Source organism: Protopterus annectens, chromosome 3.part0 (assembly GCF_019279795.1).
Source record: "Protopterus annectens isolate FY-2018-M chromosome 3.part0, PAN1.0, whole genome shotgun sequence".
Lineage (NCBI taxonomy): Eukaryota > Metazoa > Chordata > Ceratodontiformes > Protopteridae > Protopterus > Protopterus annectens.
The window spans coordinates 443,607,134-443,631,793 of NC_056731.1; the positions used below are offsets into that span (position 1 = coordinate 443,607,134).

Here is a 24,660-nt window from a genome sequence, read left to right on the forward strand (position 1 = left end):
AGGCCTACGAGGACTCTGATGCTGAGGAATCTATTCCCTCTGCCTCCCCTCCCGAGGATTTCTCTTTTGGGGAAGTTCTGCATTCCATGAGGGAACATTTTCAATGGCAGGGTCAGGAATTCTCTGACTCCAGGAAAAGGCTACGTACTTTCCTCAAGCTCCCCCAGCACAGAACTTTGGCTATCCCTCCAGTTTTGGATGTTTTGGATGATGTTTTCTCTGACTCCAGTGCGAACCCTGATTCTCTTCCTCCTGCTCCTGTCAAGCCGGACAGATATTATAGGGTCCCTGACACTCACAAGCACCTTTTTAAGGCCCACTCTGTGGATCTAGAAACTATTTCACAGGGCCCCAAGGGAGTGGCTTCCTCCTTTGCCAAAAACCCACTGCCAGCTGACAGAGAAGCAAGGTCCCTGGAGAGATGGGGTAAAAAAGTATATACCTCCACTACCCTAGCCATGAGGTCTCTTAACTGCCTTTTTCACATGTTTCAGTACAAAGATTTTCTCCTGGATGATTTACAGAAAAAGGTAGCCTCTTCTGAGCCTATTGATAAAAAGGCACTGCAGGATCATATACATAACACTCAGCAGGTTAATAACCATTTTCTGCAGTGTGGTTATGATGCACTGGAAGCTTCATGTAGGGCAGCTATGACTGGGGCTGTGATACGTAGACATGCTTGGTTAAAGGATCAGTCTTTGCCTGACCATGTTAAAGTAAAGTTACTGGATGCACCTTTGGAAAAACAAAAGCTTTTTGGTGCTACTGCACAAGATGTATTGAAATCCATAGAGGAAAAAGCAAAGTCAGTACAGACAGTCAAGGATTTCCTTCAGGTTCAGCCACCCAGATTCAGCAGAAACTGGCCCATAAAGAATTGGTCCTTCCCCGGCTCTGAAAAGTTCCAAAGGGGAAAAAGCAGACGTGCCAGGGGTAGAGGGCATTACCGAGGATCTTACAGGGGCCGCCAATGGCAACCTCCAAATCAAAGAAGTGGCGCAGACAGTTCAGCTGCACCACAAGGACAATCACAATGACTTCACTTTCGTACCGGCTACAAAGGTTCAAGGAGAAGCACCTTTGGGCGGAAATTAGCCTTATTCTCACAAAACTGGCATATCTTAACCAAAGACAATTGGATTCTGGATTTGATAGACAAAGGCTACAGATTCCACTTCCACACATTACCAATAAGACAAGGTATGCCAAACCTGCCACATCATCAAAGGGCAGAGGCACTCACTCAAGTTTCCAAGCTATTAAGTATAAACGCAATAGAAAGGGTTCCTCCTCAGGAGCAAGGCCAGGGATTTTATTCAAGACTGTTCCTTGTTCCAAGAAAAGAAAACAAATGGAGACCCATACTGGACTTGTCATATCTAAACACTTTCCTCATTGTTCCAAAGTTCAAAATGCTGACGTTGCAGCAACTTCTTCCCATGCTGGGCAAGGGGTCTTGGCTGGTTACTCTGGACCTCAAGGAGGCATACCTGCATGTCCCAATCAGACAAAGCAGCAGAAGATACCTCAGATTTCTTGCAGGAACAGAGCATTATCAATTCTCAGCATTGCCGTTTGGCTTATCTACTGCGCCCAGAGTGTTCACGAAATGCCTGGCATCAGTAGTGGCACACTGCAGACAGCAGGAGATTCAAATATACCCCTACTTGGACGACTGCCTCATACAAGCAGACAACAGACAAACCTTAAAAGGGAATTTGGACTATGTCATGCATCTACTGCAGGCCTTGGGATACACAGTCAACATTCAGAAGTCAAAACTACTACCATCCCAACAGATTACATTCCTAGGAGCCAAACTGGACACGGAAACCCAAATGGCCTACCTCACAGAGGAAAAACAGCAGCAGTTACCAGAGTACTTCAAAGGCCTAGCAAAGCTTTCCCAGCTGACTGCAAGGAAAATCCTGCAGGCCCTGGGTTTCATGGCATCTTGCATCCTTCTGATACCTTTGGCAAGACTTCATATGAGAAAGCTGCAATGGTATTTAAAAAACGTATGGTCTCAACACAGCAGCAGCCTAGAGGACATAATCCCACTTATTCCATGCCTGCAGAAGGAATTTCTATGGTGAGCTCAAGCCACTCAACTAAACAAAGGCATGTCTTTCAACAGACCTCAAGCAGGCCAAATGATCGCAACAGATGCCTCAGACCATGGATGGGGGGCGCACATGGAGGGCAGATGCATTCAAGGTGTATGGATGCCAAAGGAAAGACATCTGCACATAAACCAAAAGGAGATGTTGGCAGTGATCCATGCCATCAAGACTTTTGAAAAATCACTACAGGAAGGACATTTGCTAATAAGGACGGACAACACCACTGTCATGTGGTACATAAACAAGCAGGGAGGCACTCATTCGTATCCCCTCTGCAGTCTAACAATGCTTCTCTGGGAAAAATCCCTGAAACTGAAGATACACTTACAATCCCAGTTTGTACCAGGCAAGGACAATGTACTGGCGGACAATCTGAGCAGAAATTTCATGGATCCACACGAATGGATGCTGCACCCTCACATTTTCTCTCAACTGACAAGGACATGGGGAATACCGGACGTAGATCTTTTTGCTTCCCACTTAAATCATCACCTGGAAAAGTTCTGCACAAGGACTCACCACCGTCTAGCTTGGAAAACGGATGCTCTCTCCTTCAGCTGGAATTCTCTAAAAATGTATGCATTCCCTCCTCTGCCTCTGCTGACCAACGTGATTCTGAAAATAAAAGCAGAACAACCAACAGGCATCTTGATAGCTCCAGACTGGCCAAGGCAACACTGGTACTCACTGCTATTGACCATAACTCGGACCAAACCATGGCCTCTGACCCTATGGCCCCTGCTCCTAATGCAACACAATTACAGGACTGTACATCAAGACCTGAAAACATTGCATCTGACAGCCTGGAGGCTACCATGACTTCAACACCTAACTCTCTTCCCAAATCTGTTCAAGAGATCTTGCTGGAAGCACGCAGACCTTCCACCAGAAAAACCTATTCAGCCAAGTGGAAGAGATTCAACATCTGGAATGCCAAAAAGGGTCAGGACACAGCATTACTGAGTATTCCTCAGATATTAGAATACTTGGCAGAACTATTTAATACTGGGCTCTCATATTCCTCAATAAAGATTCATGCCTCAGCAATCTCAGCAAAATACAACTGTGACCCTCCAGTGTTTTCGCATCCTCTGCTAAGACAGTTTTTGAGAGGGATAAAGAATATCAAACCTCCCAGAAAACAGCCAGTTCCTGCATGGGACCTCAACTACGTGTTGGAAAAACTAACTCTTCCTCCATTTGAGCCAGCAGCTACCTCAGAAATGCAATTTCTTTCCTGGAAGACGGCCTTCTTATTGGCAGTCACTTCTGCAAGAAGAGTTTTGGAGATACAGGCACTCATGGCAGTGCCCCCCTTCCTCATTTTTCATCAAGACAGAGTCTCCCTAAGAACCAATCCGACATTCATGCCAAAAGTTATTTCCAGAGTGTCTCTAAATCAAGCTGTTCATCTACCTACATTCTTCCCCAATCCTCAAAATAGGGGGAAAAACTACTGCATACTTTGGACATACACAGGCAGCTACGCTACTACTTGGACAGAACTAAGGCCACCAGAAAGTCTGACCAGCTGTTTGTAGCCTATGCTGCTGGAGTACAAGGAAAGGCAATCTCCAAACAAACAATTTCAAAATGGATTGGACACTGCATCAGATTTTGCTATTCTTTTCATGGAAAAGGTGTGCCAGCCAATATTAGGCCACACTCCACCAGAGCTATAGCCACTTCCACAGCTTTCCTAAGAGGAGTGGCAACAAAGGACATTTTAGAGGCTGCTACATGGAGCTCAGTGCATACATTTACCAAGCACTACCACCTGCCATTATACTCCAGATCCCGAGCAGACCTTGCTTCGGCAGTCCTGCAGGGGATTATAGCTACACCATGCTTATCATAGTTCCATCCACCCCCTGCTTGGCTATGGTATTCAACCCATATGTTATGACTGCAGTTGCATTCTTGAAGGACATAGTACAGTTTTGTACCTACCATAAATGTAGATGTCCGATAGATATGCAACTGCAGTCGGATTTTCCCACCCTCCTACCCCTCTGTATCCTTCTTTTTGGGTCCCTACCCCTCTCCCTTTCAGCTGGGGGTATCTCCTATGGTGTATCTGTTTATTACTGTTGTGCATGCTTGGGATTATTTTTATCCATTTACCAAATTTAGCCTTCCTAAGTGGGCATCTGACATCTGGGGCAAGAAACACTGAAGAAGATGGCGTCGGCCGATGCCTTTATACTCCAGCCGTAGTGACGTTGGAGAGGAGGCGACACCAGTCGACGCCGGACCCAGACTTTGGAATTCGACTGACCGAGGGCTGCCTGAGGCAGGACAACCCATATGTTATGACTGCAGTTGCATATCTATCGGACATCTACATTTATGGTCGGTACAAAACTGTACTTTATGTGAGGAACTCATTGTAAATGGAGCCATCTATATTGAGCCAAAAGATTTAGCAAACCTACTGTCTGACAAATTCAGCTCCAACTTTACCCTGTCTTCCCCTCAACCTTCCCTCAGGAAATAGCATGAATTATACCTCACACCTGCTATCACTAGGGAAGAGGTCCTTAATGCTCTCTCTAAGGCGAAAAACACTCCATCAGTGGGCCCGGACAATATCTCAGGATGCCTTCTAAATAGCATGAAACATGACCTATCAGTCCCTCTTGAATTGCTGTTTAACTGGAGCCTCCAACCAGGCTTTGTGCCTCATGAGGTTGAGGGTTGGGAGGGTGGACTAATGGTAAAGGTGCTTGCCTTGCAAGCACAAGGTGCAGGGTTTGAGTCTCACAGGGGATAATTGGCTAGGCTTAAAATGGCTTGCAAAGGCAGCTAGCTTAGTACTAATCTATGAACCTATGAGTTTAGAACAGTGACAGTCATCCCTCTGCACAAAGGTGGGCCATCTACAAACCTAGAAAGTAAAGACCCATAGGTCTCACTAGTCATATATGCAAAACTATGGAAAGAATCATCATGGAAATGATCAGTAATGACATATGAAACCTCCAGACACTGTACCCCCAACCCTGTTTGGTTTCATCAAGAGCAGGTCATGCCTAATCAGTCTGGTGGACTTCTTTGAGTAAGTCAGCAAAGCAGTGGATGAGGCAGAATGATTTACACTGCTTACCTTGGCCTGGCCAAGGCATTTGATGCAAAATCCCATTTGGGCATTATTGCCAAACTTAAGAGTTTAGCTACAAACCCTTATGTCACCCAGTGACTAGGCAGCTAGGTGACAGACAGGACTCAGGAAGTTAGAACTGGAGAGTCCACCTCTACAAAGAGGCCAGTCACAAGCGGAGTTCCTCAGGGATCGGTCCTAAGACAGCTTCTTTTTGGCATTTAATTCTCTGAAGTCAAGGCCACTGTCAGTGGCCTCTGACTGAGTAAATTTGCAGATGATTGCAAATTAGGAACTGTCATTGAATCACCCACTGACACAGACGTTCTCCAGGAAGGGCTGACATAGATAAATAACTGGTGTCAGAGCCACAGACTATAGTTTCCTTTGGGAAGTCATCCACCACGGTAACTATCGTATTGACAACACACCCCTAATACTTGACACAGTAGTTAGGGATTTGGAGACACACATAGACAATAATCTAGCCTTTGACCATCATGTGTTAACTGTAGTGAGTAAATCATTCTATGTTTTGCAACATATAAACATATGTATGACATCTAGGTTCAGGGAAGTCATTGTTCCATTTTATTCAGCATTGAGTACAGTGCCTGCTTTGGTATGTACCTCACCAGGCATACCCAACACTTGGAATGTCCACAGAGGTTTCTCACTAAAAGAATACATGGCATAAGTAGCATGCCATATGTAGACTACCTCATGCCCCCATCCCTATATTTTGTCTCCTACAGGCTGTTGACAGGAGATCTATACTTGGCATACAAGTTGTTGTTAGACCCTACTCTGATGGACCTCCTGCATGTCAACAAAAAACGCCAGAATTATCCATTCTAAAGATTTAAACCTTGCCTGTGACATAAATAGTACATGCTGGAGAGACAGGTATGTATCCCAGAGACTACCCCATCTCTGGAACAGGCTCCCCATCCATGGAAAGCAGAGTTCCTCCTAACCCAATTCCAGTATAGCTTTGACAGTTGGATGAGGAGCAGGAAATTCATCCTTGGTTTGACACTTATATCTCTATTGGACACAGGTAACCTGTAAATGATTCACCTCCTAGGACCCCACTTGTAAATATTTCACCTCCCAAGTCCCTGCTTACACTTATCATGGGTACCAAATTTGCTATCCCTTCACAATCTGTTACCAAATATTCTTCCTTTCCTTTTTTTTGGTAACTCTAAAGTTAAAAGATGCTTAGCATCATATTCCTATAGCCTCATATTTCATTTTTAAGATTTTCTGTGTCTGGATTACACGTTGAGTTCTTTTTATTACCCTTGGAGTTATCCATTGCTCCAAGGATGTTCACAAAATGTCTAGCACCACTTATAGCCTGTTGTTGACTGCAAGATACTTAGATCTTCCTTATTTAGATGACTTGTTTATCTTTGCAGACACTTTTTCAAAGTGTCTGGAATTTCTTGCTTGGGTAAGAGTTCTCCTTCACAGGCTGGGTTTTCAAGAGAACATTCTAAATTCTTGTTTGACTCCTTCCCTCAGGGTTGTATTCCTGTGGTGTCAAGTAGATACTTCAGTTTAAAGAGCTTTTCTTCTACATGAAAAAAGTAGCTCAATATCTAGATCTATTCCTGAGTTTTTTCCAATCTGTCCAGGACTTCAGCAAGGGAGTTTCTCAGAAAACTAGGATTCATAGCATCTGTGATTTTCATGATTCTTGTAGTCGGACTCCGCATGAGAAAGATTCCGTGGTACCTAATGTTTCTGTGGCTCCAGCATCAGCACGCCATGATGTTTCAGTTTCTAGTTTTGGGATTTGTGAAAAGGGAACTGCTTTGCTTATTTTTTTTTTCATTTAGTAAACTGTTTATCGTGGGGAAATTCATTGTTAAACAGTGATATATCACTCAAGAGGACAGCATGTTTTGTTTAAACTTACTCAGTGAGATGGTTTTCTGTGCAGAATTTGCCATTACAAATCTGAGAATCTGCCACTGTATTTGTTTGGTAATTGATTAGGATCATAGAGTGACTTTTATGGTCCTGTGGTGGTTGACTTTGACTTGACTTCATGATTCCCTCCTAAACCTGAAGTAGTTATTTTGATTGGCATATATCATAGTGATGCATTTTTTGAACTTTTACTGGCAGTGTTATAATTTACCTGCAAGCCTTTTTTTATTGTTCTAAGTTTTGTTTACCAAATTAAAATTAGGTTAATTATTTCATTTAGCAGCACAACATTCAGGCAAATAAAACACATCCTTCAAGCAATTAAATGAATAAACCTAAAAGGAGGTAGCAACACAGTGCCGGAACACACACATTAAACACTTTATTAAAACAAAAACAAAAAACAATAAAATCAGTGAGTGCTTTCGCATCAGCTGTGGACACTTCATCAGACTTAATCAAAAAGAACCACAGCATCCTTTATATGCATACAGTGAAGCACATTTTCAAATAAATCAATTAAATATGTAAATTGCATCTATCATCATGAGAAAACATCGTTCACTGAAACTACAAACTCTAAAAATGCAGTGAGTAATCCATTATAAAAACGTATCAAAGCATATAAAACAACTAAAATACAAAACAAAATCTGAATGTAAAACAGTGAACTCCAAAAAAAATGTATAAAAAAGAACAAAGCAAATACTCCTATAAAACTACATCCCCATGAATGCTCAAATGGCAGTACATCATACCCAAGTATACCTAAACCCTCAATACTATCAGGTGAAAAAAAAACAATATCCAGCAAAAAAGTGCATTGTACCTTAGTATACCTAAAACCTCTATATTATCAGATGAATAAAAACGAATAGATGCCTCTCATGGATCACAATCCATATTGAAAAGAGAATATAAAGACTTAATAGTGGAATAAATGGACCTTATGCTTCAAAGGCCTATCTACTAAAAAAGGTTTGAGTGAAACTTTGTCATTCAAACCATACACCTTGTCAGCCTGCAATCTAATAATCCACTTGATCTCTACATTTTCAGTAAGATTTTTAAGGTTTCCCAGTCAGACACTTCTATGAATAAGTTCTGTAGCTAACAACAAAAACTTATGTGAGGATCCATAACCAAGTACATGTCTGGCAAGAGCATTACTTTCATCTTCTTTGTTTATCACATAGCGTTGTTCCCTGACCTGATCTCTCATTGTACAATTCATCTTGCCTATATAAAAGGCAGGGCATTTAGTGCAGGAAGCTAAGTACACTAAGCCTCTAGTTCTGCAGTCAGCATAGTGACTAAATTCATAAACTGTATTTGTACTGGGATGAATAAATCTATTCCCCATTAATCATGTAGGAACAATGATTAGAGTTCCGACAACTAAAAGTCCCTCGTCTTTGGGACTGAGCTCTCTTTATTTCGCTGTTATTAAAGCAAAGTAACGACTTAAGTAATTTTTGTTTTTCCATAGGCAAAACTAGGCTGACTGCCTACAACATACCTTGTTTTGTCATCTAAAGCAAGTATTGTTAGAAGAATAAGGAATTGTAACCCTACATTTATTAGAATAAGTTGACCTAATATTGAAAGATTCTGTCATGTGATTCCTCTTGTCCCTAAAATGCGGTCTCCCTTTATGTAACCTAGCAATAAAATTATCATCTCTTAAATGAATGCATTCTTGTGATTTATACCCTCTATACAGAAAATCTTTCTCTAAATTTCTTATGGCCACTCCGTAGCCTGCATCTGAACTAGTGAGTCTGGAAACCCTGAGGCCCTGTCCTTGAATAACATTCTTGTATATGTGGCAGGGTGCATGTTCTGTCAATGTACTAGGCTGTTTGTCCTGCATGCTTTTCTATATAACTCAGTCTGAATTGTACCTCCACTCTTTGAAACGAATATATCTAAAAATTCTTTTCCCTCGGAGGACCATTTACCTGTAAATTTTAGAAAATCAGTGGTAGAAATAATGTACTCCAATAATCTGTAACTCACATTCAGATGCATTCCACACCAAGAACACATTGTCAACAAATCTCTAATAATTTTGTATACATGTTGAAAACCTTGTATTGTTTATGACAAAATGGGTTTCCCAGTACGCCGTAACTAAATTGGCATACGAATTAGCACATGGTGTACCCATGTCTACCCAATTCCTTTGTAAAAAAATATTTTTCACCAGACAAGAAAACATTGTTATTCAAAATCAAATCCAGCAACATACAATGTAACATTTTTAAATAGTGACATAAGAGCATTGGTTATATTCCATCTTGGTTCCATTTCTTTATCACTGAGAAACATAGCATACTGTTCAGATTTTTTTTCCCAGAAGTCCAGGCAAACGTGTATGGCCTGTGGTTGGCCAAGATTGCTGATGATTGCAATTTGAGCTCTCCCAATGATATTAATATACTGTAGACAGGGTTAACACAGACAAATTGTTGGTGCCAAAGCCATGGAATAAAGCTAAATTTAAAAAAATAAAATAAAATATATATATATATATATATATATATATATATATATATATATATATATATTTATTTTTCCCTTTGGGGAAAGCTGACAGCACCACCCCTAAGTGCAGACCCAGTGGTATCTAATCTGGGTACTCAGGTTGATAGCAATCTGAACTTTGACCACCATGTAGTAAGGAAATCCTTCTGTGTGGTGCATCTTATAAGTAAAGGCATTGCATCTATATCTAAGGATGTTATAATTCCATTATACTAGGCCCTCATCAGACCAATAATTGAGTAAATGCTGCCTTTTGAACGTACCTCACAAGACACCTGTAACAATTGGAGAGACCACAGAGATTTCTCACCAAGAAATTACAGGGTACACAAAACAAGTGTTACATGGAAAGACTGAAAGCCCTGTCACTGTATTCTGTCTCATACAGGTTGCTAAGAGGTGACCTGTGCCTGAATTACAGGGCAGTCTCTGACCGACCCTGATAGAAATGCTACACATTCATAAATCAAATTGCATGTGGGTCACTTGTTCCAGGGTTATTAACCTAGCCTATGACATGAACAGATCATGCTCGAGAGTATCTTAGATACATCTCCCAGAGGTTGTCACTTCTCTGGAACAAACTTCCAATTCACATGAAATAGAGACCCTCCTTGACCCTCTTCAAAAGCAACCTATGAACCTATATATTATGGAGCTCCCGCACTCGCACTGTGATTCTCCTTTTGTATTCCTCATTTAGTTTGCTTGTTATTTTTCATGCACTCTCAGCAGATTTTCTCTGGTTTATAAACTCACTACAAAATACCTGTTGTGTTGTAGGAATTATTGTGGCTCACTCTTGGAATCTCTGCTGTTTATGATGTATATGACTGTAGAAGGACATGCCACATGGAAGAGTCATTCGTCTGCAGATGATAATCAGTTAAACATAATTGTTTCCTTGGGGTTTGAGCTACATTTTATTATTATAATGGACTGCCTGTAATGCATTCTTTGTTGAATGGCTCTTAATGACCAGAAGTTTGAAACTTAACCCGTCACAAATGGAAACTGTGATAATGCATGCAACTGCTACCTTATAGTGTTCTGTGTCTGTCCTGTTATGTTTTTATGAAGTGAATAGGAGAGAGTTGGTGAGATGAGCTCTTAATCTGTGTGGTATATCTATTGTGGATAACATGCTGACAGGTACGGACCAGTTGTCTACTGTCATCAGGTCTTCCTGTTTCCAGGTTATGAATAATTTCCAGATAATACACCTTATCCATTCTGTTGATCTGGTAACAGATATTTCATGCACAGGTTTTATCTCCACCTGATTACTGTAATGCTCTACTGAGTGGTGTTCCTGGTGCTGACTGACCTGGGTTTCTTTCAGTGAAAGTAGAACTTGACAGCCCAGGAAATTACCAGAATCCCTGTGTAAGATTCTGTCATGCTTGTGCTTTGAGTTTTGCTCCGGCTACAGATAGTGGCTGCGTCAGCATTTAGGATCTTAGCATAACTTATACAGCCCTTCACAGTTTGAGTCTTGCCCCTCTGAATGAACTCCTGATACTTTACACCCCATTTCTCTTACTGTGCTTGACAGAGGTGATACTTTACACCCCATTTCTCTTACTCTGCTTGACAAGGGTGGAATTCTATTGATTCCCAGGATGTTTCTTGAGTCATGTGGTAGACATGTATTTCCTCACTATGCACCACTATGATGTAGACATTTATTAATTTTTTTTTATGTTTTGCCACATATCTGTCAACCATCAAGTCGCACATTCAGACCTGGTTCATTCATTCCCCAGCACTTGGAATTTCATCCAGTTTCAGGACAAGCGCTGCCCAGAGGCTGCCTTCCTTCAAGTCATTTTGAAGGTGCTTTGTACCTTTTGGCATCCCAGCACTGAGGATGCTTACAATGGCCATAACCCCCCCCCCCCCCCCGGCCAATGAAATATGTAATCCACATCACTCCAGGGCCAATAGTGCTTTTCTGATGCAAGTAAATATCTCTGCACCTCCACACTGATGGCTGTCACATTGGTCCCACCCATCGATTACACTTTTGCATCTCTGATCCTGCTATGAATGAATTCTGACAGTATGCAACAGCTCAGCCTACCTGTTCATGTTGCCTTGCCATGTCCATCAGGCACTCAATCTTCTGATCGGACTTTGGTTGCCTAGGCTGTAGTCAGGGTTTTAACCATGTACACTGCCAGAGGCAGTGGTGTGTACTCATATGATACTCCTTGTGATTTTTGAGGGTGGTGCAGAAAACTTTCTGTTACATGTATTCCATCTTGGGGTTAGAAAGGGACAAGGTTATTTGTAAGCGGGTGCCAGTCCTGTACAGAAGAGATCTTTAGAGCAGGATTGCTAGACCACACCGCAGTAGAGGTATGGGTCATCCACAGTATGCTGTCTGATGAAGAACAGTTCCACTGCAAGCCCTTTAGCTTGCAGTAGCAGGAGACCCTGAGAGACTTGTGTCCCTGTGTGACTGGGAGGCAAAGCGTTCATTGAGAGCACTAGTTTCCAATGCAGTAGTTGAAATATAATATCAATATGCTACATGCTTCTGTAAACTATCTTAATATATGCTTTCTTATTTGCCATTGAGAAAAGCATTGCAAACAACACTCACCAATGTAATGCCTGTCAACAAAGTATAGCTTGTATCCATGATGAGTGCTGTCCATGTTAATGTAAACCGTAATTTTATTTTCCTCATAATGAACATTAAGAAAAGTATGAAGAATTATACTTAAGCAAGGTGTCAGTAATGGATGCTTGTAAATCTCTTTGCTCTCTTCAAACATTCGTGTAGTACACTTTTACACTGTTATAAAGTCTTCTCTTAATAGCTGAATTGACCCTCCCTGTAACGGCTGACACAGAAAAGGGTTAAAAAGCACCTTAGCTTTGACATTTTTTAATTTATCTTTCTTATAACTCAGGTAAACAGTCCATACAAACAGACTAATTACCATCTACTGTTTTCTCCTAATATGCTACGATTTTTAACTTATGTTTAAGACGGAACATTTCTCGATCAGTATTATATAGCTGAGTTCCATAAAGTCATAATCAGACAGACTGGGAGAGGAAGATTTTTCAAGGCACATAAATTCAATGTCTCTGTTATCACAAAGTTCAAATATCCTCCTGAACAGATTTCTTTTGTGTACTGTAATGGAACATATTTCAAAACATTAAATCCTGCATAGTCTGTTATATTTATATGACTGTGCCTTAGAATATAAATTTTGCAGTAGTCCAGGCATGTCCTTAAATTTTTAGACCCAAAAGGCTGGGTAAAATTACTGAATCCTTCTTTAAAGCAAGCAGAGGGTGAGATAAACAAGAAATAGGAATCACCAAGATAAAGGTCACCAAAGCAATGGATGAAGGCATAACAGTACAACCTGGTCAAAGCTTTTGACATAATTCCTCACTCAGGCATAGTAGAAAAGTTAAGTAAACTAGGAATAAGCCCCTACATCACCTGCTGGATTGCTAACTGTCTCACAAATAGGTTGCAGATAATCAAAATAGACGAAGTTACCTCTACAGAGAGAGACCAGTCACCAGTGGAGTTACTCATGGTTCTGTGCTGGGACCTCTCCTGTGTAGTGTCTACTTTTCAGAAGTAAATGCCAATACCAAAGGACTCTGGCTGACTAAGTTTGCAGATGACTGCAAGCTATGAGCACTTATTGAATCCCAAAATTAATTAGCCATCCTGCGGGAAGTTTTGTCTCAAATAAGTAACAGGTACCAAAATCATAGACTGAAACTCAGTGCCAGAAAATCCATTATTTTATCCTTGGGAAGTCTTCTACCCCAGGGAACTAACACATTGACAATACACTTCCAACAGTTGACAAGGTTGTTCGAGACTTGGGAACTTATGTGTTCAGTGACCTTTCTTTTGATCAACATGAATCTGTCATTGTAGGAAAGTGCTTCTATAACTACACAGTTAAAAACAAAGGGATTGTGTCTTGATCTAGGGATATCATTGTCCTACTTTTCTCAGTCATCATTAGGCCATTCATTGAATACAATGCCCTCTTTAGCATGTATCTGTCCAGACACATGCAACAACTGGAAAGCCCACACAGATACCTTACTAATCAGATGACCTAAACAACATGTCCTAAATGGACTAACACAACCCTGACACTGTACTCTGTATCCTACAGTTTGCTAAGAGGTGACCTGTGTCTGGCATACAAGCAATCTTCCAATCCATTGCTGATGAATTTATTGCACATCAGCAAGTCAAATGGCATCAAAAATTCTCTGTCTGGGGATCTAAACCTCTTCCATGGTATCAACAGAACTGTTTGGAGGGACAGGGATATCTCACAGAGGATACTGCTGTTGTGGAACAGATTTCCCATCCATATACAACAAAGTTGATCCTTGTCCATATTCATGCACAGCTTAGATCTGTGGATGTGAGAGAGAAAATTTACCCCAGACCTTCTCTTGTACCACAGATGAATAGAGGCAGCTCCTAAATGCTTTATCCCATGCATGGGTCCCCTCAAGCTGTCTAAGGTATGATTTCAGTTATTCTCTTTAGGGACAATATATAAATATCGAGCATGGGATGGGTAAGGCCAATTTATAATGAAACGAGAAACGTTTTTTTCAAGCACAAAAAAGAAAAATTTCTAAGCTTACAGTGGGTCATAAGGGCAGCTAGCATATTACTTCCCTGTGAACCAGGAACTAATATGTTAGCAGATCTGGTTTGAATAAGATCATACTTTCTTGCCCACAGAGATGGAAGTGGATGGGCACCTTCCTCAAAGCTCATCAGATTCAGTTTTTGTTCCTATGTCCTTCTTTTCACTGTTGCAGTATTCATCATCTCTGGGATCTTATGCCAATGATAGCCCAACTTCTGGCCAGTATACCAAAGCCTTTATTACGTAGGGAGCATTGTACATCAGCTGATTGTTCCCTGTGCAAGTGTAGGGCATTAAGGTGACATATGTATGCTCCCAACTCATAACTGGAGTATCCTAGGAGAACTAAGGTTGCTTATGGAAAGGAGGATGTGTACATCCAGAAAAAGGAAGGAATTAATAAAATGGAGTGAAACTTCTTGGCCAGTAGAAAAATACTACCTATGCAAAAGGAATTAAAAAGGGGATGGAGGGAGGGAGTGAATACTCCAACAGTGAAAAGAAGGACACCTAATGTTATGGTAAGATTTTAAACAAATGCACTATGTCCTTCCATATCACTGTTGCAGTCAGTATTGAGAACCTCTGGTTGGGTATAAAAGCTACTGAGAGGACAGGGAGGAAAGAAGCAAGGAGCCCTTCAGAAAACCCATGCAGGATAGACATGGCAACACCTGTCCTCCCCTGGAAATGACATCCAATTTGTAATGTTTTGTGAACTGAAGACCAAGTAGCAGCTTCAGGGGTGGAGTTGGTGTCCAAGCCCTTAAAGAAAGCCCCTGAGGAGGCCACTGCTGTAGTACAATAATCCCAAATAGATACACAACTGTTTGCCATGAAAAGTATAACAATAAAAAATGGCCTTGTAAATCTAGGAAGAGATGGTTTGCGTGCACACTGCCAAACCCAGTGCCCTGGTATGAAGAGAAACAAAAGGCTAATTAGTTTTATGTAAATAACATCTAAGCTGTCTATGCAAATCCAAGGCATGAAGAACCTTCTCACTAGCAGATTGTGGGGAATGGAAAAAAATAAGGAAGCTGGATAGACTGATTAAGGGACAGCTCATTAACCATCTTGGGCATAAAAGAAGTATTTGTACAGAGAGACAACCTGTCTCTATGAAACAAAAAACAAAAAGGGAAGGACTGCCATCAAGGCCTGGAGTTTAAATACCTTTTTGGCAGAGGTTAAAGCAACCAATAAAACAGTCTTCCAGGTGCAGTGTTGCAAAGAAGAAGTGGCAGGATCAAAAGTAACATGAGTTCCCAAGAAGTAGGAATGGACTTTCTTTGGGGGTCTAATATGAAGGACGCCTTTAAGAAACTACTTGACCTCAGACCTAGAGGCCAAAGCAGGAGTAAGTGGCAGACTGGCAGAAATGGCTGACAAGTGAGCTTTGACTGAAGAATATGCCAAGCCAGCATGGGGCAGTTCACACAGGTAGAAAAGAACTAAAAACGGGTTCTGGTGATGTTTAAGACACCAAACAGAAAACCTATTCCATTTGGGCATATGTGATTTTCTGGTATTGAGTTTCCTGGCCTCTTGCAGGACCCTAAGCACCTCCTCAGAAAACCTGTGTTGGAAGGGAATCAAAACCCTGTCACCCAAAGTGTCAGCTGAAGTGTGGAAAGATGAGGATGAAGGAGTATTCGTTTGTCCTGTGTGAGTAGAGCCATGCTGTAAGTTACCTTGTGAGGATTGCCCCTGACCAGATGGAATAAAATTGGGCACCAGGGCTGTTTGGGCCAACAGGGAGTCACCAACAAGTTTTTGGGGAGTCCTTCTCGATTTGTTGAAGGACCCTTGGAAGAAGAAGAAAGGGGGGAATGGCATACAGGAACATTCCTTCCAAGAGAAAGACATGGCTTTCTCCTTTCAAGCCAGAGGACTTGGGAATATGGAACTGAATTGAGGGAGTTGTCTGCTCAGAGGGGAGGTACAGAGATCTACTTAAGGAATATCTCACTAATGAACTATGTCCAAAAACACAACCATGTGCAGCATCCATTTGTGAGGCTGTGTCTTGGACCAGCTGAGAAAATCTGCGACAGGATTGCTGTCTGAAGGTATATACACTACTTATAGAGTGATCTGCAGATTGATGGCAATTTCCCACTTTTAAAGGCCTAACCTGCAAAGAAGGTAAGACCTTATGCTCCCTTGTTTGTTGATGTATCACACGACTGTGGTGCTGTCTGTATATACTTTCAAGGGACCTGGGACCCAGAGCACGTGGAAAACCTGAAGGACCAGAATGAGAGACTGCATTTCCTTGATGTTAATATGGTCTCCACTCTGCTGAGGGGACCAAAGGCTTTGCACCTTCAGGGTGCATGAAGTATCTCCCAACCCCAGCTCTTATGCGTCTGTGAAGTGTTTCTGAAACAGCTGAGGAGGGTGGAAAGGAACACTTGGATAGAGAGAGCTGCCAAATCCACCAGTGAAATTCCATTTTCAGGCAAGGGAGCAGAGGAATAAGATGGTCCAGCATGTGGAGTTGTCAAAGCCACACTGATTTTAGGTACCACTGAAGCTTCATCATATGAAGCCTGGCCCAGGGAAACATGGGAATTGTGGATGCCATGAACCCAAGAGCTCTGAGAAACTACCTGACCAAAAGAGAGGACAGAGGAAGCAGGGACACACCTAAGCAAAACAGGCACCTATCGTGGTGGTCTTTTTGGGGAATCTTCCTCCCACACTGACAATTCCCTTTCTTGCATGAGATGTAACCCACTGAACAATATAAGAAGAAAGAACTCCAATAGGGTACTTGTCTGCTAGATGTAGGCTCGATATAATCAGCAAAGTGAAGGGCGTTCAGACTGCTGTATGACAGTGGCATTCAGACTGGTGGCAATGAAGTTCTGAGTTGGGAGCATATGTACATCACCATTATGCCCTACGCTTGCACAGGGAGCATATGTCTGATGCACCAAGCTCCCTAGTTTTGGCACACTTTGGGCTATCCTTTGCAGGAGATCTCAGACGTGATGAATATTGCAACAGTGATATGAAAGAACATATTTCAGTGATTGCAACTTCACAAGATCTTTTAGGTAAACACATTTTTGTTGATCAGGGCAAAAAAATGAAACCCCAGAAAACAATACATCATTGTCTTCTGTCAGGGTTCCACTTGACAAACAATATCTTGTGCAAAAGAGTGAGGCATAGAGGTAGACAAAATTGATTATGTCTGGTGTCAGAAACAGCAGTCATCACAACTTATCAGGCACATCCGAAACCGTCTTGGTAACAAAATCCTGGTAAGATATGCTCTCCCATCATTTAAATCTTCACTGTAACTACACTGCTTGTGCAGTCAACAATCATCATCAACCTCTGAGTTGCACCTAAAACATTTATGACGTGCACCTTCCTCTATAAAGGAGTTTACAAAAGCACTGAGTGCCTTGTCAGTAATTGTATGGACAACTGATACACAAGTATAATTCACTTTGTTTCAACCCATTCAAATAACTATGTTTCCAGTTACTGATATTAAAAATCCACTAACCAGGCAAACCAAATTAACTTTATAAGTAATTACACTCTCTTGCCAACTACTTTGTCAAGGGAGATGCAAGCTGAATATTAATCATCTTTACTTATTAATGGCTTGACTAATAATGCTGTGTACAACCCAAACTAACTCATTCTAAACTTGTTAAATTTTACTATGTTTTAGCCTGAGGAATCTTCAAGTAGATATTACACATCTGCATTTAGTAAATACATGACTGATAATGTGATGTATTTAACAAAACTAAAAGGCAATATAACATTCAGTGTCTTTCAAAAAAGTTTAAACTTTAAATCCCAAACTTGTTTCTAACTCCTTTTGTGGTCTAATAGAACAGTTAAGTGTCCAGCCTATCTTTGTACTGTGAACTAGATAACTTAATCCTATCCCTACTAGTCTCTCTCATCTTGCAGTGCTGCAGAGGCATATCTTAGCTCATTCACTTTTTGCAAACACTGAGATGCTGATGGCCGTTCTTTAAAGCATTTGTTTAAAATGACTTCCAGGTAAGAAAAGAAATGCAGGCATAGCCACAAAAAAAAAAAAAAAAAAAAAAACAATAAATGGAATGTAATAAAATAAAACTGAAGAACTTAATCCCAGTGATAAAATCCAAACTCACAGAGTAGCACTGCAGAAAACAGAATCAAAGTTAAGCAGTTAACTGCTCCAACAGTGAACAAACAAAGACAATACTAGAAGGTCCATTTAAATAGGCAGGAAATACAGGTAGGAGCATCAAACCTAAAAAAAATAAATGCAAAAATTGCAGAATGTAATCCCAGTGACAGGAGACTTAAACATCTGTACTTACGCTTGTTAGGACAATGGAATTGCAGAAAACAGAATCAGAACTGTAATACATATGCATGTGCTGGGTGGCACAGAGGGATGAAGCCCTAAGTAAAGCTAGGAATCATGAGTTTGAATAGAAGCTGGAATGCCTGACGGTGTAGGCAAGGCAGACTGAGTGTGCCTTTCCTGGTGGAAGGGAGCATGCAGGGTAGTTCTGTTGGGCTGTGACAGAGATCGAAGATCAGAGAGTATATAGGCAGGAAGGTTCATAACTGCTTCACATACCCGGACTGGAGTATACCCTTGAATATGCCTCTTTGCCAGCCTATTCAGATTTGTCAGCTCTTTGGGAAAGTTAGAACTAAGAAAAAGCTCCTAGCTGTTCAGCATAAATTGAGCTGCTGTTGGAAGTGTGACAGCAGCTGTGAAGACCCCTACGGTCACAGAGAGAATATACGAAACTCGACTGAAACAATGACCAGAGATGAAGCTTTAACCTTAGTATAGGCAGTATTTAAACAATGTACATTTTATCAGATGTCTTACTATTGGCAGTATTCCTTCAAATATGGAAAGACGTGAATCTTTGTTTCTTATTTTGTAATTGATTTGTAATTGTCTGACTTTTTTTCCACAGGTCTGATGGAGAAGTAGCTACACTGCATTCCACTGATACTAGCAGCAGCTTAAATTAATCTGTAATAGCTCATATGGACACTGTAATTTTACATGTCTCAGTATCGGGGATAATTTTCCACTGCTTCTCTGGTCATTGTTGTATCTGTTCTGATGTTCTGTTTAACTGTACATTATTCCCATAACTGAACATTGACTTTGCACCCCTTTTGTAAACTGTGGTTAGGAATATGTTTAGTATGCCTGATTGTCCCCTTACTTCCTTAGATGTTTTCACACCTTGGTTCCATTACCTCATTTTCTGATCAGGCCTTCCTTTTTCACCAGTGTGTTTATATATTCATGGTTACCCCTTGTAATATCTGTCAGGCTGTTTCTCGACTTTCATATAGCCCCAGTTGCTTCTTATTGACCATGATCTTTGCCATTGTTAATAACCTCTGCCCCTTCACTACAGGAGTTGCCAGCTACTGACCTTCTCTCATTCCTTAGTTATTAATGATAAGTAAGCCCAGCATGCTGCAATTCACTTTGAGGTCCTCATCCTCTGCTAAAGCTCTACTTTTTTCCAAAACTGTCAATCCATTCCCTCTTGTTTTATGTCTTTGAAGTAGATGCATTGCAGATTAATGACGGAATAGAGGGGGAATCTAGTAACCTGGTCTCAGAATGCTTTGCAGGCATAAGATAAACACAGATGATAAAGTGCAGGGGCCAGTAGAAGGCATGGGGGGAACAGAAACAATATTGTATAAAATAAAAAAAAATTGCTTCTAGTGTATTTCTTCAGAATCCTACCTTTAGGAATTGTTTCACATTCATAGTAGTATGCCGACAGTCCCTAGTGGGAACCTGTTATTTCTCCATTGCATCCCTCCCCCCAGTCTTCCATGGGGTTTTCTCTTGGTCATGTTTTTATAGCAGTCTTGAGATGGACATTTAAAAAAGAACAATGGCAAATGCTGTGCTATCTTAGAAGGAAGATAATGTTTGTATCTTTTCCTCTAAATGTTATGGAGATACTGTACTATATCTGAAACACCTCTGTGTGACAATGAAAACAGCAAGTTCTATTATTTTGATGAAATGAAAATAAACCATTTGCCTTTTTTTTTTTTTTACCCACTGTAGTTAAATTCCTGAGAATGTTTTAGGGTCCTTGTTTTTGAGCCATTTCCATATGGAATCTTGTAAGACAGTTTCACTGGTGTAGTCTTGCATATATTTAAAGGTGAAAATGATATGATGTTAGATTGGACAAAATAATCTCAAATATATTTTTAAATGTAACAATAGTAATCAAATCTGTTGTATTACTTCAGAGATAAAGATGCCCTTTGGCAGAAGTCCGATGCCTTGGAATTTGAACAAAAGATGCGTGCAGAGGAACGCTGGCTTGGTGATAGAGAAGTTAATCGATGCCTGGATTGTAAGAGCACATTTACCTGGTTCCTGCGTCGACATCACTGCAGGTTAGTTGTAACTATTATAGTAATTACTGTATTGGAGTTGATTTCAAGAACAGCAAATGAAACTTTATACTGAATATTAATTTCCAAGTTACAGAAAAGATGAAGCTTTGACTTCCTGAGACAGTTGTTGAGGTTCCCTCTGCTGATATCCCCAGTATGACACAGTTATGAAGTTTCTCCCTTTCTCGTGCTGGTTAAGGAGCAGGTTGCTTGTGTCTTTTGCTGGTGTATGCTAGCATCATACTCATCCTATGATTTGCCCTGTTTTCCTGTCAAAGTTTGCATCTCAGTCCTAGTGCAAATTAGTTGAAAGGTACCTCATTTGATACCTAAGTAACCTTCCTGTAACTGTCAGCCCAAAAGCCAGGACATGGATGGGCACTGTTTGTTCTGCCTTGCAGAGTTGCTTAACATAACTGTCACAAGAGCCAGCGTTATCCTTCCATGGGAAGGGGTGTGAGATGAAAAGCTAGAGTCCTATGACACAATATGTATGTGTGAATTTGTTTGTTTGCTTATTTATTTATAGTATTCCATTGCTTACACCTATTTTAGAGTTGAATATCCTTCACAAAAACAACCATACCAACAGCATGAAAGGAGACAGAGCCTATGTAGCATGCAGAAAGCAGTAAATAAAGTAATCCATAAAATAATCTAAATATTAAAAAATTTCAAAAATTTAGATATTTGAATCTGTTAGGAATCTCCCTATAACTAAACTGTTATACAAAGGAAGAATTGAAGTGACTTCTTAAAATTGTTGTCAGACTCACTTACACAAATTAGGGGTGGTAGCTGAGTCTTCAGAACCAGGGCAAGATAAGAAAAATAAATTCATAGAAAAGACACAGTGAAATAAGTGGTTGCTTTTTGGAGTTTGTGTGTGTGAGAGGTGTTTACTAGCACAGGGTAAAGTGGGGGAAGAGTCTCTCTTAGTATCTTGAACTAGGATCAGACAGATATGAGAAATGGAGGAATATGAGAGCAGGTATTGGCAACAGTCCCTCCTCAGAAAGTTCATCCCTAGAAACAGATTCCAGTTCCTTGCATGACACTTGTTGGTCTGTAGTGTGCACCTCTTCCTGGCTTAATATGAGAAGAGAGATGCTTTCCTGGCATCTTCCTTGGCCATGTATCCCCAGATGTTATTACTTATCTTCCTAGGATGTGTCTACAGCTTGACTTCAGCTATCTGGCTCATGAAAAGCAGTCCTCGAACATCTAGCAGAAGTGTATTGATTGAACTTGTTCTTCAGGAGTCTCTTTCTTTTTTCTTGATGTTGAGGAAGGTTACCAGTCAAGAGTAGTTGATGGTCCTTTTGATTTATTTCACTTCTGAAGCTGCCAAAGCAGTGCACAAATGCATGTGTTGTTTGATGTGTAGTGGACCTGCCCTTATAGGTGTGGGAGCACACATTTAGGGAGTACAGTTTAATGCCCATGCAAGGCTATAAACGGGCATTTGATGACATAGTATTACATGAGGTGTGTAGTGCATTATGTCAGATGCAGGAATCCCCACTTGCCAACACATAGCAGACTTCTGTCTATTTGTTTATCTATCTATCAAACCATTGTTTCACATTTTAGGTGAAGTTAAGCCACAACCTACTAGAGCTGTAGGCAGGAGATTGTGTCCTCCCTTTTCTCCCAGTGGAAAGAAGGGGATTCTAAGGATACTTATATATTTGTTTTTGAGGAAGGCAGGGATAATGATACCATCACTCCCTCCCTGATGTGACCCATGCTTTGGAGAGACAGCAAAATCATTTGAACCAGAATCTGGAGAAAGATGAAGAACCTTGGGCGAAACCTGCAATGGAATCGGTCCTGTATCATTTCTTTTGTACAGCACTGAAACATTTGTATTCAGCTCCCGATGCTCCTAAGAAGGCAGATGCCATCTGTACACTCTGTGGAGCAAAATAATATTCTAACTGAGTGACACAAGGCAGATTCCTATGTTATCACTTTGATTCTATGTAAGATACAGAGACCACTACATCAGTTTTCAGCCTTATCACTGAATAAGGAGTCCACATCTTTATGCAGGATGGAAAGAGTTTTTTTTTCCCTCTGTCACTTTTGGTCTTATGTTCCTTAGTAGTCTTTGTCATCTGTCCTTGTTTCAGAACTCTCTTGTATACCTGCCTTTGTCAAAGCTGGACATGGAGCTACATGATTCTTAGGATAAGGAGTCTGTGGAAAAGATGCTTGTGACATCATTCTCTGTAGTCGTTCTTGTAGTCTAGTTTAAATTTTATTGAAGTAGTACTGTGGTTAGGTTCGTGGGTTCAGAAGTGTATCTCTGGTGGATGGCATGGCTTAGGCTGTCGCTCATTGGGAATAAACTAGGTGAGGCCATCCAGGAAACCCCTTTTCAGCATGATGTCCTCTTTAGGCAACATTTTTAGTTCTTGGTCAAAGCTCATGAGAAAAAGAAACTGGTTTCAGCAGTTTTGGAAAACAGTGATGGTACCCGATGGATTGGTGATCTTCCAGGCTTACCCAGTACCACAAGAAAAAGGAGTCTGCTTGTAAAATGAAGTGGAGTCTGAGGCCCCAAACAGTGTTTCCAACTGCCAGGACACCACTGTCATTTTGACTTTCCACCAGACTTCCCATGAGAGTCTGCTTCACCAGGTTTTTTACATCTTGGATAAACATTGCACTTGATCAGTCAGTTCTAGATGTGGTCTTTGATAACCTTTTCAAACTTGTTCCTCCAGAAGAAGACAACAGAGGGTTCGGTTCATACTTCTTGTTTCTCCACAGAGGGTGGGAGGGTCCTTTCCCTACTTGGATCTCAGTGCTCTAATGACATTATGTGGTATGCTATGTTGCGTCTGGTAACTCTCCAGTAGATCATACTGCTGCTGATGTTGTACAGTGCCTGAATGGCGCCACAGGACATGATGTATGTATATTGGTGCATTATTTTTTTGTGTATACAGGATGATGTTCATCATTTAATCACTGTTGCAGTAGCTCGAGCTATATGGGATGTATCCTGCCAAGGACTGGATTGGCCAGCCAACTTCCAAAGCTGTAGGGGACCTCCAAAGTGTGCCCTAGCCAGTGTATAACTCAGGGAGAACAGTAAAAATCAGTGGCTAGGGTGGCAAAAATCAGAACTTCCTTGCTGGTGAAGTGTGCTTTTCCCTACAGGTTTTGATTGACAAGCAGTTGGCTAGCACTCAACCAAGGTTGGGTCCATAAGTACCCCATTGGCGGAATACCTTCCAGGTCATCTTTTTTGAGGAGAAACGTTTTTGTTTTGTATCACAGATGTGTGCTACAGGCTAGAACCTACTTCAGATATTGCACTTTTTGCTTGTGGTTCCTGTTGGGAAATGCCCTTCAAATAAATATTTTTTCTGTCAAAACGTGAGGCTTGGGTCTAGGACTTGTGGTTTTGAGAGGTTTCATTAAAAATTTCTACCTCAAAACCTTTTTTTTCAGTCAGGTTGTTTTACTGGTTCTCCTAAGCTCCAATTTCTACTTGTCAGACATTTTTTTTTCTGTAGACATGCGGTCTTGGTTCCCTGAAAGGATTCCATTCAAATTTATCATTTTGTAGGAAAACTGTTACCTTTCACTGTTGTGATGGACTGGGGCTAGTGAGTTTGGTGGTTGTCACTAAAACATTTTACCTCAAAACTTACATTTTCTGTCAGGGGTTGAGTGGCTCTTCAAGACTCCATTAGCTGCTTGTCAGACTCCTTTTGTGGCAAGTACATGGACCTCAGTCTTGGTAACTTGATTGTTTCCTCCCCAAGCTGCAAGAAAATAAAAGTTATCTGGGAGGCTTCAGTCTTGACTTCATCTTCCTCTTTGCCTCAGC

The 24,660-nt window shown here is 41.0% G+C and overlaps 1 protein-coding gene across 1 annotated transcript in view; it reads left to right on the forward strand.

Annotated features, from left to right (window-relative positions):
* The window catches only part of FYCO1 (FYVE and coiled-coil domain autophagy adaptor 1), a 2,135,985-nt gene that overhangs the window by 1,285,730 nt on the left and 825,595 nt on the right, over positions 1–24,660 (forward strand). The window contains exon 12 of the mRNA XM_044064867.1: positions 20,664–20,813. Within this exon, the coding sequence (XP_043920802.1) occupies positions 20,664–20,813 (150 nt within the window). The remainder of the gene's footprint in view (positions 1–20,663; positions 20,814–24,660) is intronic.